The sequence below is a fragment of the Crocodylus porosus genome, unplaced genomic scaffold (genome assembly GCF_001723895.1).
Source record: "Crocodylus porosus isolate Cpor-Errol unplaced genomic scaffold, CroPor_comp1, whole genome shotgun sequence".
In the NCBI taxonomy this organism is placed as follows: domain Eukaryota; kingdom Metazoa; phylum Chordata; order Crocodylia; family Crocodylidae; genus Crocodylus; species Crocodylus porosus.
In genome coordinates, this window is record NW_017728906.1 from 49,572,770 (window position 1) to 49,585,644 (window position 12,875).

The 12,875-nt window shown below is 43.1% G+C and overlaps 1 protein-coding gene across 1 annotated transcript in view; it reads right to left on the reverse strand.

The window, feature by feature from the left end:
- Positions 1-1,216: 1,216 nt before the first annotated feature.
- LOC109305934 (cytochrome b-245 heavy chain) overlaps positions 1,217-12,875 on the reverse strand; it is a 42,823-nt gene continuing 31,164 nt past the window's right edge. The window contains exon 13 of the mRNA XM_019529116.1: positions 1,217-2,895. Within this exon, the coding sequence (XP_019384661.1) occupies positions 2,769-2,895 (127 nt within the window). The 3' untranslated portion in view covers positions 1,217-2,768. The remainder of the gene's footprint in view (positions 2,896-12,875) is intronic.

Consider the following 12,875-nt stretch of genomic DNA (forward strand, 5'->3'; position numbering starts at 1 on the left):
AAGAATACATCAGACTTGTGACAGGCTGAGAAGAGGGAAGAGATTTTGTACAGCATCCTATTCAGAAATCTTCCTCTTCCCACCATGACTGACAAATTATAGTGAAGGTTTTAAAGAAATCAAAAGAATCATGTTAGTTCTTGGACTGTAAGCCCTTCATTTGATAAGATGTGCTAATTACTCTATGTGATTAATAAGCTGTTTGGCAGGGTAATTTTTTCTGAACTAAAGAGGACTACAACCTTCTCATGCTACAGGTACAAAATACAACAACAGGAGAAGTTGGGAAAGATTTCTGGAGTCTTGAAAAAGAACAAATATGGCAGCATCTAGAAAATTAATATATTAAACCAAAACTGCTGAATAAAAGAAAGCATGGAAAGAAAAGTTTTTCAGAAGGCTGAAATATCCTGTATTTTGGCATTTTTATATTTCCTTTTTGTTAGTAATTTTGTTAGTAATGCTCAGCATGTGGTCTAGCTCCCACTGAAACTACAAAGATAACTTGCTATGACCTCAGTGCAGGATTACATCTTTATTTTAACATAATAAACTAACATAATGTGCTGTTATTCTAAAGAAGAATTTTCTTTCATTCTGGTTTCACTGTGTTCTCTCCTAATTCATGTGCTCCAAGCAGAAGTTTGCAGGCTTTGAAATGGCCTTGTGGGAGAGAAGCTAAAAAATTCCCCACAAAAATAACGATTTACGTGTGTTCTGTTTAAACCTTTTTGCTTTGTTTTCAAACACTGGAAAATTTGAGAAAAAAGTTACAGAAATATGGGCTGCCTATGAAGATGTGTGATGCAGCAGATGGATACCACCCAATGTCTGACCTACATTGTGAACAGCCAGATAACCCAGCAAATGTATCTAGAACTGCCAGAACAGGCAGCCTCTTGAATCTGACAGCAAGATCTAACTGGTGTTCAGGATTTCCAGGGGGGACTGCAAATGTGCTGACGAGGCAGGGAGCAGATGGCTTTAACTGGGGAACAATGAACAAGAAGAACCAGGGAGGCACTTAGGGAACCTGTAACATACTATATATGGTAGTTGCAAGCCTTTTTCCCTTCTGCGGTTGCTCTGTGAATATAATGTCCCTCTATAGTGCTAATACCAAAAAATCACTTATGTAGGTCCCTTCTTATAGTTTTGCCTTTCCAGGTGGCCCACAAGAAGACGACACTCAAAAGTACTGCATGGTGTGAGGGTGTATTGTATGCACAGCATTTTATTCATGTAAATCATGGATACAGTCCAAATGAACACCACTTTCTAAAATATGCCTATACTGATAGAAAGAAGTAGCTCAGAAGCAGAACCAAAAGCATTATATCCATTTTAAAATGCTTAGCAATGAACCCATTAAATCAGTTGGCGACATGAAGCTCTTTCACCAATTCAGAGCTATCCTAGAAAGCAGGCACTGAAGACGTGGAAAGTATGAAGCCTATCTTTTGTTTACATTGTTGTGCCATGAATCTGGAAGCACAAGGCAGTCCGCGTATTTTGAGTGTGAGATCTGAAAGCTGATAACTAAACAGAAAGTGGGACCTGAACACAGGAACATAGGCAGCAGTGTACCAGAAACACCCCCAAAATGTAGTTCTTTACCCAAGGAATCCCTTAAAACAAAATGGGTATTAGCAAAGCTCAGCAATGAAGAGAATGCTTCATTTTTGCCCCAGACATGCTTAATTCCCACTTAGTAGCAGTAATGCCTAGGCAATACAATAAGTATAAGGATCACATTAGGCTGGGTATATAAGGTCTCTGCTTCCAAGAGCTTACAAATACAATGCTCTTTTACAAATAGAAATGTATCACTTCAGAGTCATCATGCATACATTTCATTTGCCTACAGGTGTATAGCGTAGTGCCTGCAGTACCAAACAGCTGGACTTAATGACACAGAGTACATGTTAAAGGCGAGTGCTAGGGAACATCTCTGTGAAGGACAGAATGCCTGCTCTGCACACCCTGCACCACAAAATAGATGTAATGTGATCACAGTATTGCAGCACTTGGGTACAGGCCAACATACTCCCCTAGCTACAGTATGTTTACTAGTCCAAGCCCAGCACTACACAAAGACAGCTTCAGCCATTTTGGGCTGCGGCATTTGCAGAGTGGGTGTGCAATGTATCACTGCAGTATTCCCTAACATAGGCCTTTGATTTTGTGGTCCCTTCCAGTCCCGTGCTTCTGAAATCACCAGGGGAAAAATTGCTTTTCAGAGAATCTGTCCTTTGGATAAGAAATCTGGACTTGGATTTGAAAGCCTGAAAATGCTAATATGAGAACTCTTTCCCCCATTCATCCTTTCCAAAATCCTTCCTTTTCCCCAAGGGTCAAGATAAATTGCATTTTAAGTAGCAAGCATTATGCTAGAATGCATTATTGTTTAATAGCATTAAGCTGTTATCAATGTAAACTGACTCCCAGATGCATCCACTGTCTATAACCTGGGGCAGTCACTATGAATAGAAGGAAGATAAAGACAGTTAATTGAGAAACAACCTCCAAATAACAGATTGCTGCTAAAATAGCTCAGAATTTAGAGGGCAATGCAAAGAGACTCTCACCCAATTTCCCCTCTTAGTTACACTAGTGTAAATCCAAAATGATGTCAATGAAGTCAAGTGCCTGACACTGAGGCAACTGAAATCAGAATTTGACCCACCATTCCAACATCCAAGCAAAAGAGGAATAAACAAATTAATTTTTGAGCTTGGCTATTCCTGTGTCTCTTGGGGAAAGCAGAGTTAGAAGTTTTCCTTGTTAAAAATGAAATGCACCCCTCGGGGATCAGCCTCTGAGTTGTTGATGCTCTGCTTATTGAGTGCGTCAGCCAGGGCCTCGGGTCCACACAGGAAAACACCTACTCTGGAACTGTTTAGAAGAAAAATTAAAGTACGGTCAGTGATTAAATGCATAAACAATCCACAGCAACATCATTAGGATGGGTGAGGATATGAAGCATTTGGTCTATACTGAGAGCTGCTCAGGGTACTAAGTAACCTCTTGTATTACAGTACTTAACAATTTAAATCTCCACAGTCCTCTTTGAACAGAAGCTCTGTTATCCTTGTAAAACCCCTGTGAAATACACTTGTATGTTTTATTACTGCTTGTAAAAAATGGATCAAATACTGGTACCGCAGAAGCCAATGGCAACATTACCACTGGCTTTCATGGAGTTGGAATTTAGCTTAGTGAAGCTGTGGCTGGCCCAAGGAGCTTAAAACCTACATTCTCAATTTTACTGCTTCATATATTAGGTCTGTGGATCCAGGCTATCCATATTAAGGTTTCATTTTCAAAGCTCTTAATTACCTGAGGCTCCTATTGACTTAAACTGGAGCTACAGGTGTTGGCATCTCTTTGCAAAAATGTCAGATGTTGCTTGATGGTCAGAACCCACAATTCAAGCATTACTGAATATAATTTGAAAATATAGATTTAAGTGATTTGGCCAGGATCACAGTGTACTCGAATATGGGAGCATGTGACTCTGAAAACCACATGCAATCTGTGTCATCATTCTGCCTTTCAAATATTAACGTAAGGAGCAAGGCAATTCTTTCACAGCCATTAGTTTGAAGGACCCGGACACTATAGTCCCCAGACAATATAGATCTGAACACTTGTTTACCCTGCATGGTTCTGAGCAATGGTCTTGAACTCATTTTCCCAGTTTGGTCTGCCGTACAAGGTCTTCTGTGTCAGGCCAGTAATCACATCTTTCTTTTCATCATGATGCACTGCAAAATGAGTAGCCTGTGAGAAGAGAGAAATGTAGCATTGTAAGGAGAAATGTAGACATTAGGATTAGACCTGGGGTCAGGCATGATACTCTCTGCTTTAGCACCATATTAAACAGTAGAATAATATGAAAGTTAGATAAATTTCTGTGAGATGCAGAATTGACAGTGATCAAGAAGCTAACACTTAGACTAATGGCCAAGATGTCATAATCAAAAGCAAACAAAAAACAAAAAAAACCTCTACAGGTGATCTCAGGACTTGAAGATACTAATCCTGAAAGCCAGTAATTAGTTTACTGTTCTAATGAAAGGCATTATCTATCATTCTCCAGTATTAATAAGACAAATTCTCCCCTTGGTTGCAATGAACGGTACAACCTCATTGACTTTAACGAGGTTGTTCCACTTTAAATTAAGCAAAACTCTCCTTGTTCCACTGAGGTCTTTTCTGCTCTTCCAGTCCATGTAACTTCCATATCAATCAATACAGACTGCCAAAGGGCATGATTCAAAGCTGGCGAGGTCAGTGAAAAGGTTTACACTTACTTCAGTAAATGTTGGAAGAGATATTAGTTCTACTGGAGGAGAAAAATGAGAAGGACTTTTTTTCTAAACTGGGACTTCCATGACCTTTCTTCTTTCCCTTTTCACATCCATTATGGGTCAAAATTACTCAAAATTTACTACAGCATACATCTTTCCTGACTGAATCACAGATTTCTCAAGTGGGTAAGAGAAGGTTTGATTCCTTTGTCTCCCAACAATGGCTTACATTATCCAATTTCACCAGAGAGGGAGAGGAGCTAAGAAACTCCTAGAAGAGAGATTCTACTTTTTGTCTGGGTCCTGCTGCAGTGTGTTAACTACCAGTAGACCAAGCTACCATTAAGGCTGCATTAGGCAGCACTAGACCTCTACTAGCAAGCTGCAGGGGCTGCTGAGGCTGCTGCTGCTCTGAAGAAAGACCAATTCCTGGCTGCACAGCCAAAATACCACAGACAGTATATTTGACTGAGCTTCTATAGGTTTTTAGAGATGGGCTAGTTTATGGCTCCCTTGGCCCCAATGAAATCCTAATCTCTACCCCTTACAAAGAAAGAGAGAATGATTTAGCCCAGTAATTGTGCTTCAAAAAACAGGCCAAACAGCTTTGCTTATCTATCAGAATTTAAAGTAGAAATGTTCAAGTTCCACAAACAGGACACAACTGTTCCCTGAAGTGCACGTCTTTTAGGAAGGAGTGACAGCAGTGGGATCACTGGCTGGCATTTTATATTCAAAGTACATGGTTCAAAACTACCAGATCAAAATGGCTACAATCCTGTCCTCAGATTTACAGGTGGACCTGTAAGATCATGACCCTTCCGCATTTTGTTCTTGGCCCAGGCAAGAGAGAAGTTAGTCTGCCACTGGTTGTGGGTATCCAAAGGAGGACTTGGGTACAAAGAGGAAAGCTAATATAGAACTTAGTGCTGAAGTCTCAAGGTGCAATTAAAAAATTCCCTGGTAAGCAGCCATGTAAACTCACTAGACACTTCTGCTTGACCTGGAAGTTCTCTATGCACCTGTGATCCTGGTTACTGCTGCCCTGGCCTGACCAGCTAGGCCCCTGCTTCCTAGCTAAAACCCCACTGGGATTCAGAAAATGAAGGGAGAATTGCCTAAATCCCCCAAAGGCCCCAATCCAGTAGGTATTCTCTGAGCACCCCTACTTCTCATGGACAGTATTAAGTGTAGCACAAAACACAGAAGCCATAGCCACTTGCATTAGAAAACACTGGTGTTGGCGATAGTTGATAAAACACTTGCCGAGGAAGTGAAAAAACAACGTTTAATCTTCTTATCTGCTTAAGGGCATTTAAATGTGTATCTTCCACCACCGAGGAGACTGCCCTCACCAACAGACTAGAGGTGAGGCTGTATGGAGGCACCCACTACCAACCTATTGAAGCTGTGGCACTGCAGAAAAGGTGGGGTTAGAAGAGGAGCAACTTTGTAGCCTAGTGGTTAGGGCAATCAGCTGAGACAGGGGAGGTCCTGGGCTCTAGTGCTTACTCCCAGAATAATGCTTGTTTTTTATCTAAGGGCTGTTTAACACAAAATGCATGAAGTGTTCAAAGAGCAGGCTCTGGAACCCAGGACACAGGAGGAAATTGTACCTGCATGTCTCACTTGCTGGGCAGGTGATCTAACCACTAGCTAGCATCACCACTAGCACTAATACCATCATCACCACTTCCTTCTCCTTTGGCAGATGCACTTTCAGAAGTGTAAGCCCTGCTCAGTTCTTTGAAGGATTTGTAGGAAATATCTCTGGAGTCTCAATCCCAAGGAAACAGAAGCCCCCCCTTGAAAGACACCTAACCTCCCAAGAGGAGCACAAGCTCAGCTATGCATCGCTTTTTCTGTTGACAAGATCTAAGTCAGTGGGAGCCAGCCTTTTTGGCAGGCATGCCCCATGCCTTCCCTGAGAGTGATGCTGGTTCCCCTTTCCATGCCTGATCCATCATCCAGCCTTTAGCTCCCTACCCTATGCTCCCTAGCCAATCTGCTTGTGTTCCCTGCCTGATTTGTTGCTCTGCTTTTTATCCCCTGCTCTGTCTACGTGTTTTCTCTGTTTCCTTCCTCACCTGCCACATGCTGCACACAAGCTACCCGTGCCATTTGTGACATGTATGCTGCAGGTTGAGCACCTCTGTTCTGGGTGGCTCCTTGCTTAGCACGCCGGTTGGTTTGGATCCCATTCTGAGGAGCCTACTTCTCCATGTGCACATCATAGGTAGCCAAGTACCAAACTTTGGGCTCTGAATTCTACTCCAGGGGCCACAGGCCTCAAAGTTAACCACTGTAGCAACTAGGTTTGAACATGTCTAAATCATACATAGGATCTGGCTCTAAATCCACTGCCAAAATGTAGTTCTTAATGTTTTCTTCTCAGGTTAAATTTCTCGTGCGTTAACTAGGACAGGGCAGCTTCAACTGGTGAGGAAGACAGGAGTAGACCCAGTGTCCTGCTGAAGCCTGAGACTACCTCTGTTCTTCTCATGCAATTCCCCGCTTCTTTCAAAGACCCTGAGTTTTCCTGGCTTCCCTCCTGGGAAGGAGCAGGCCTGGGTCTAGGTTCCTCAGTGGGTGCTCACTCCTTGCATCTGCAGGAAGGGAATGTGTCAGAGCCATGTGAAATATTTTCAGGTTCCCAGAGCAATATGTGAGGGATGCACGATGGCAGCTTGAATTAAATTTATATCAGAGTTTAACTGAGGAGTGTAGCTGAGATCCCTAGAGGCTGATGTTCTAGCTGCTGGACTATATGGCTCTACGTCAGGCACTTCTGCACCCAGGGGAAGGTTGGGCTGTAGAGCTATCACCACTAGAATTCTGTGTATAGCATACACAAATACCTTGGTTACACATAATTTTGTATAAGTTCGTTCTGACTGTACCCCTATACATAGACAGACGTGCAAGGCCTAGGAGCATGTAACAAACAAGATGCCCTGAATCAACCATTATGTATAACAACCAGAATTTTTCCCCACAGAGTGGCTACCTGAGATTCATCCCAGCCTGTAAGATAGATGTTGTAGCTGAGAAATTCTGCATTATCCCTCTCCTGCATTTGAGTCTCCAGTGACTGCAAGAGGTCAGCAAACCATTCAAAGGCATGAGTGTCTCTGCACAGCCAGTAAAAATAGATCTGAAAGAGACAGGATTAAGCTCTCAGGGTCTGTGTGCACATACACATTTCTATTTTCATCATGCTTGCTGATCAAAATGGAGATTTGCAGAGGCTTAGCTTACCAGTCCTTTAGAAATCCCCCCAGCATGAATACTGCATGGCCCTGGAAGCTGGGGGGCACAGCAAGCTCCCACAGGTGCCAGCAGTGAGCGGTGAGCTCCTGCAGGCAGCCGCAGTGCTTTCAGCGGCAGGGGCAGGGGGGTGGCAAGTGCTGATCAGTGGTTGGCGACCACCTGCAGACTCCACTGGCAGCATCGGCAGTGGCCAGTAACAATCTGGGACCGCCTGCAGACACTGCCGGTGGTGTGGCAAGGGCAGGGAGGGTGGCTAGCAACTACCACCTGCAGGCACCACCAGCAGTGTCAGCAATGCTTTTTGCAGGGGTGTACCACCAAGCTCAGCGGGTGAATGTGCACCCCCATGCACCCCCTGGCTACCGGCTCTGGCAGGAGCAGGATGCAGCATCAGAACTTTACAATTATTTAAAGGCTCGAAGGGCTGTGAGGCAGAGTTAATGACTGCGAGACAAAGAGAACAACAGCTTCCTATCCCCCCAACCCTCAACATCTTATTTATTGGTTTATGCTGCCTCTCCACTCCTACCTAAAAATAGCAGTTTGATAGAGCATTAATAGGGACTAAAACTCAAGTACTGTCTCTGCCTTGGCAGCTGAAGAGGGCCCAGCAGGTAACAGAACTATACCTGTTCTTCTGTCTGAGGTGGGCAAACAGACATATAGACAGTGGAGCTGTGCTTTCTGGGAGCATTCTCTACCTTAGCACACAGGGTAATTTCCAAGGTAAGGGCATGGTAATAGTATTGTTTAATGAATGTTGTAAAGTTCCACCAAAGGACAACTGCAGCAGCTTCCAGTTTGCAAGAGTGTAATAGAGGTGGGGATGCAACTTTATGGCTGCTGTACAGCTTGGAGAAGGACTCCTCCAGTCTGTAATCCCCATGAAAATCCCCATGGTATAATTCCCAGGGCTGTGCACAGGCTATGAGATTTGTTTTCTAAGCTGGTTTCATAAATTGTCTTTTCATAAATGTGTTTAATAAATTTGCTTCATAAATTGGATTTTACTTATTTAACGCATTTTCCCCTTCCTTTATTTTAACCGTCTTATTAATACTCTGGGTTTTTCCCCTGCACACAAGTCAATCTCTGGATCAAGCTAGTTTGTACATAAGCTTTGCTGTGTCCATTTTGTTGAGGGATTTTTCCTCTCCAATAATTGTGAGGGCTCTGAAATAGAAGTTTCATACACTTGACAGGGGATATACCTTTTTGAGCCTGAGGCTGGTTGCATCGTGGCAATATTTGTACCAGACAGACTTGAGTACCGATGCAAATGGAGTGACCCCTATTCCAGCTCCAACTAGCATAACAGTTTCATAATGAAATACATCCTCACTAGCTGTGCCAAAGGGGCCATCCACAGCTATCCTAAAACAAAGAGCACAGTCAATACATTATAAAAATAATATACTCTAGCATATCTATTAACTTACATTTGTTAAAAAATTGAGCATGATTCTCCCTAAGTCCAAACAGTACTCGGTAAAAGAAGGGATGGAGGAGACCTGAAAAATAGTTGTGGCTCTCTAAGTCTGGCACCTGGCCCAAACATGAGTTACACCTGGGGCGGATGCAGAAGGGGTGCAGTGGCATAGTCAAACCCCTCTTTCACAGTGTAGCTCACCTGCAGCAACTCCAGTTCCCTGTGGCCCCCAATACCTGGCTCCCCCAAGGAGTATGAGGAGCACCTGGAGCCCCATTCTGGCATAGAACATCCCTGGGGATTAAGTAGGGAGCAGGTGAAGAGAGGGAGGGACCTGCCCACTGCTGCTATTGTCCCTGTCTTTACTGACCTTAACAAAACCAAGCCCCAGGACCACTCCTGCTCTGCTGCAACTGTGGTCTTCATGGAGTGGCTGCACAGGGAGCTGGGCTCCAGCAGTGGCAGCAGGCAGATCCCTGCTCCCTCCCCCTCCATTGCATTGTGCATGTCATCCTGGGAGCTCCAGCTGCAGGCTGTGACTATGTGGGGCACAGGTCAGAGATATGGCACCTTCCAGTGCCTGCTTTTGACCAGCTGGGGACACCGGGGGGGTGGACAGGGGGCAGGAGCACCTGAAAGTTGGGGGAGTCTCCCTGCCACTGCTGTCTCTGGCGAAGCCCAGTATGCTGCTGCCACTCACAGAAGTCCCCAGCTGGATTGGGGCAGGAGTGGCTTTGGGGTTTCCCATGCCCTGAGAAAGCTAAGAACAGTAGTGGCAGTGGGCAGATCCCCAATTCCAGTGCTCAGAGGCAAACCTTGAGCAACTCCTGCTGGACAGGGGGTTGGGGATGGGAGGAGAGGGGATGTGCTGCTGAGCACTGGAAGGTGGGAGGGGGTGATGAGAGTTGGGGGAAGAAATCTTACCTGCTTCTGGGACAAAGAAGGCCCTGGCAGCTGCTGTCTGCTAAGGAATGGGGACAGGTGTGTTGCAAGCACCCCTGCTGCACTGGTAACATCTCTCCCACGCCACTTTTCAACTTGCTAGATCCACTCATATTTACTATATACATAGAGCTACTGCAGTTCCTCCCGCTGCCCCCCAGTAAAGGAATGGCATAGTGGAGAGCTCTGCTGTACTCTACTCCCTGGCAAATCTCTTCTGCTGTTGTTGTGAGGAGTAGGGAACTGGCCCAAGATCTCATTCCTTTGATTTATGCCAGTAGTGAGTTCTAATCAAACATTAGAGCTCTTCATTGGTCTGATGTAGAACTGAGAAGCTGTCCCTTCAACTTAGAGTTCAGCTTTACCTTGCCCAAGTGTATTTCCCACCAAAGAGAAATCACTCCAAATCCAGGAAATCACCAGTTAAGCCAAAATTCACTTCCACAGAAACACTTGTCCCCATTCACTAAAACATGCATTTTCTATGAGTTGATTTTTGTAAGCAGTGTAGAATAAAAGTCTGGAGGGTAGGCATCAGCCAGGATGGAAGGAGTGAAGAAATGCATGATGCATGCCTCCAAAATGGACAGCTATAATTTTAAGCCTAGCAGATTTGAAATAACAATATTAATAATATCATCATGGAGATTATTCTTTGTACATACTTGGGCAATTTCCACGCTTCTTGGAATTCTTGTTTATCACATCCACAGGCATTAAACAAACCCTCTGTCCAATCCCCTACAATACGGACATGAATGCTGAAGTAATCCTCTTCAGGAGCAGAAGTCAATGTAAAAGGGTGCCACTCCAGTCTTGATACTGCAGGACATTTGACAAAAATATACTGCCCAACTTCCATCTTGAAACCTTTCTTCATCATCTGGAGCTCAATTGTTTTGAAAGGATGAACAACTACCTAATGGCACAGCGTAAAACAATGTTGTCAACACTTGTGCGGTCAGACCTCTTTCACCATGATCACATCCATCAATACATGGCATCGTATTTTGCCAAGGGAACAAATAAAACTGGTCAAAGTGCTAGACTGACAGTACTGGAAATAAGAGAGCTTTGTTCATTTCCACATAGGAGATATAACAATTGCTCACATCACCTCACTATTTCTTTAACTTTGAACAAAAGTGAACAGCTCAAGGAGTAAGAGGAGTTCAAAGTCTCTCAGACCCTTTCAACCTTTACTTCATTACTGAGGTAACTGTCAATTTTCAGGAGAGATTTGAAGAAAGGGGAATCTAGTCTGCTTGGCTAAATTTATAACTGACTCACCTCATAAATATTTGTATTACAGTAGCTCTTAGAAAGACAGGGACCCTCTTTTTGTGCTCAGCATTGTGCAAACAGATAATAAGAGACATTTCTTGCCAGGAAGCGCTCACAGTCTAAGCAGACAATGCAGATAATGTTTGGAGAAAGGGGCCATGTCTACATGAGACACTACTGCACAGTTGTTACTGCACATTTATTTAGTACTTGTTTATTATAAATATTATTATGAGCAAGTACTAAATAAATGTGCAGTAACCCAAATCACTGTGCAGTAGTACTGGTGAATGCCTTTTATATGAAGCTACTGCTCAGTAGCCTAATACAGGGTCTTCATAAAGTCCTTGTGCACTTTTAAACTTTCATAACTTAGGTTGTAGGTATGATAGAAACAATCTGTAAATAGCATTTAAAAGCAAATTTATTAATGTTTTAGGACAACTAGAGTCGATAATGCTAGACTTTATAGGTAATAATGAATTTATTCTTAAATAAGATGGAGCTCCGTACCACTACACTCTGAATGTATGACAGTTCCTAAATGACATTTTCCTAGAGAAGTGGTTAGGCAGAGGTAGACCAGTTGCTTGGCCACCTCATTCACCTGACCCTTTGCAGTTGGACTTCTTTTTATGGGGACATGTTAAAAGTGTAGTTTACTTGTCAAAACCATGTTCTTTGGTGGATCTTAGGGCTAGGATCACCAATGCAATTAGTACAGTAACTCAAGTGCAACTGGGAAACGTTTTCAAGGAGTTGGAAGATTGGATTGAGCACTGTGTCATGATGGATGGTGGTTATGTTGAACTCTAGCATTGTGTATTCTAGTTGTCCTCAAATGTTAATAAATTTGCTTTTAAATGCCATTTAGATTGTTTCTATCATACCTACAACCTAAGTTATTAAAGTTTAAACGTGCACAAGGACTTTATGAAAACCTGTTACTACTGTGCAGTAGCGTCATGTCACAGTTTTGCCATGCAGTGTTACTGCACAGTCAATGTCTCATGTAGACGTGCCTAGGAAGTAACATTATCCTCATTTTGCAACTGGGGAGGGAGGTGAGGCACAGGGACATTAAAGGTAATATATTTGAAAGCATTAGAGTCATTTAGCAGTCTCAATTTCAAAAGCTGTGGCACTCAAGTATCATTGAGAAATCTTAAATGTCTATGTCACTTTGGAAAATGGACACTCCAGCTCTTGAGTTACTTCTGGGCTTTTGGAATTGTTACCTTATGTAACTTAGCCAAGGTCATATAGGAAGTCTGTACTGAAACTAAGAATTATATCCATGTCTCCTGGATGCATGGCTTTTAACCATTTTTCTTTTCTTATATTATTTTAGTTTGGGAGTTATATAGAGTCTAAATTTAGAGACTTAAATGAAACTGAATCAGTATAGTTAAGAGGATTTTTTTTCTTAGTTAACATCCCCCATAACACTTTGTGAGAATCCCAGAAGAGGGTTTTTACTCTAACAGGCTCAGCCTGACAGGGGGGTGTCACTGCCTTTGCCTGAAACCAGTTACCATATTGCATTCTTGAATACTGATTGCAGGTAATCAGCAGAGATCCTGGTTTTCTCTGATAAAAAAAAAATCCCCATTTTTCAGATTAAAAATGTAACCCAA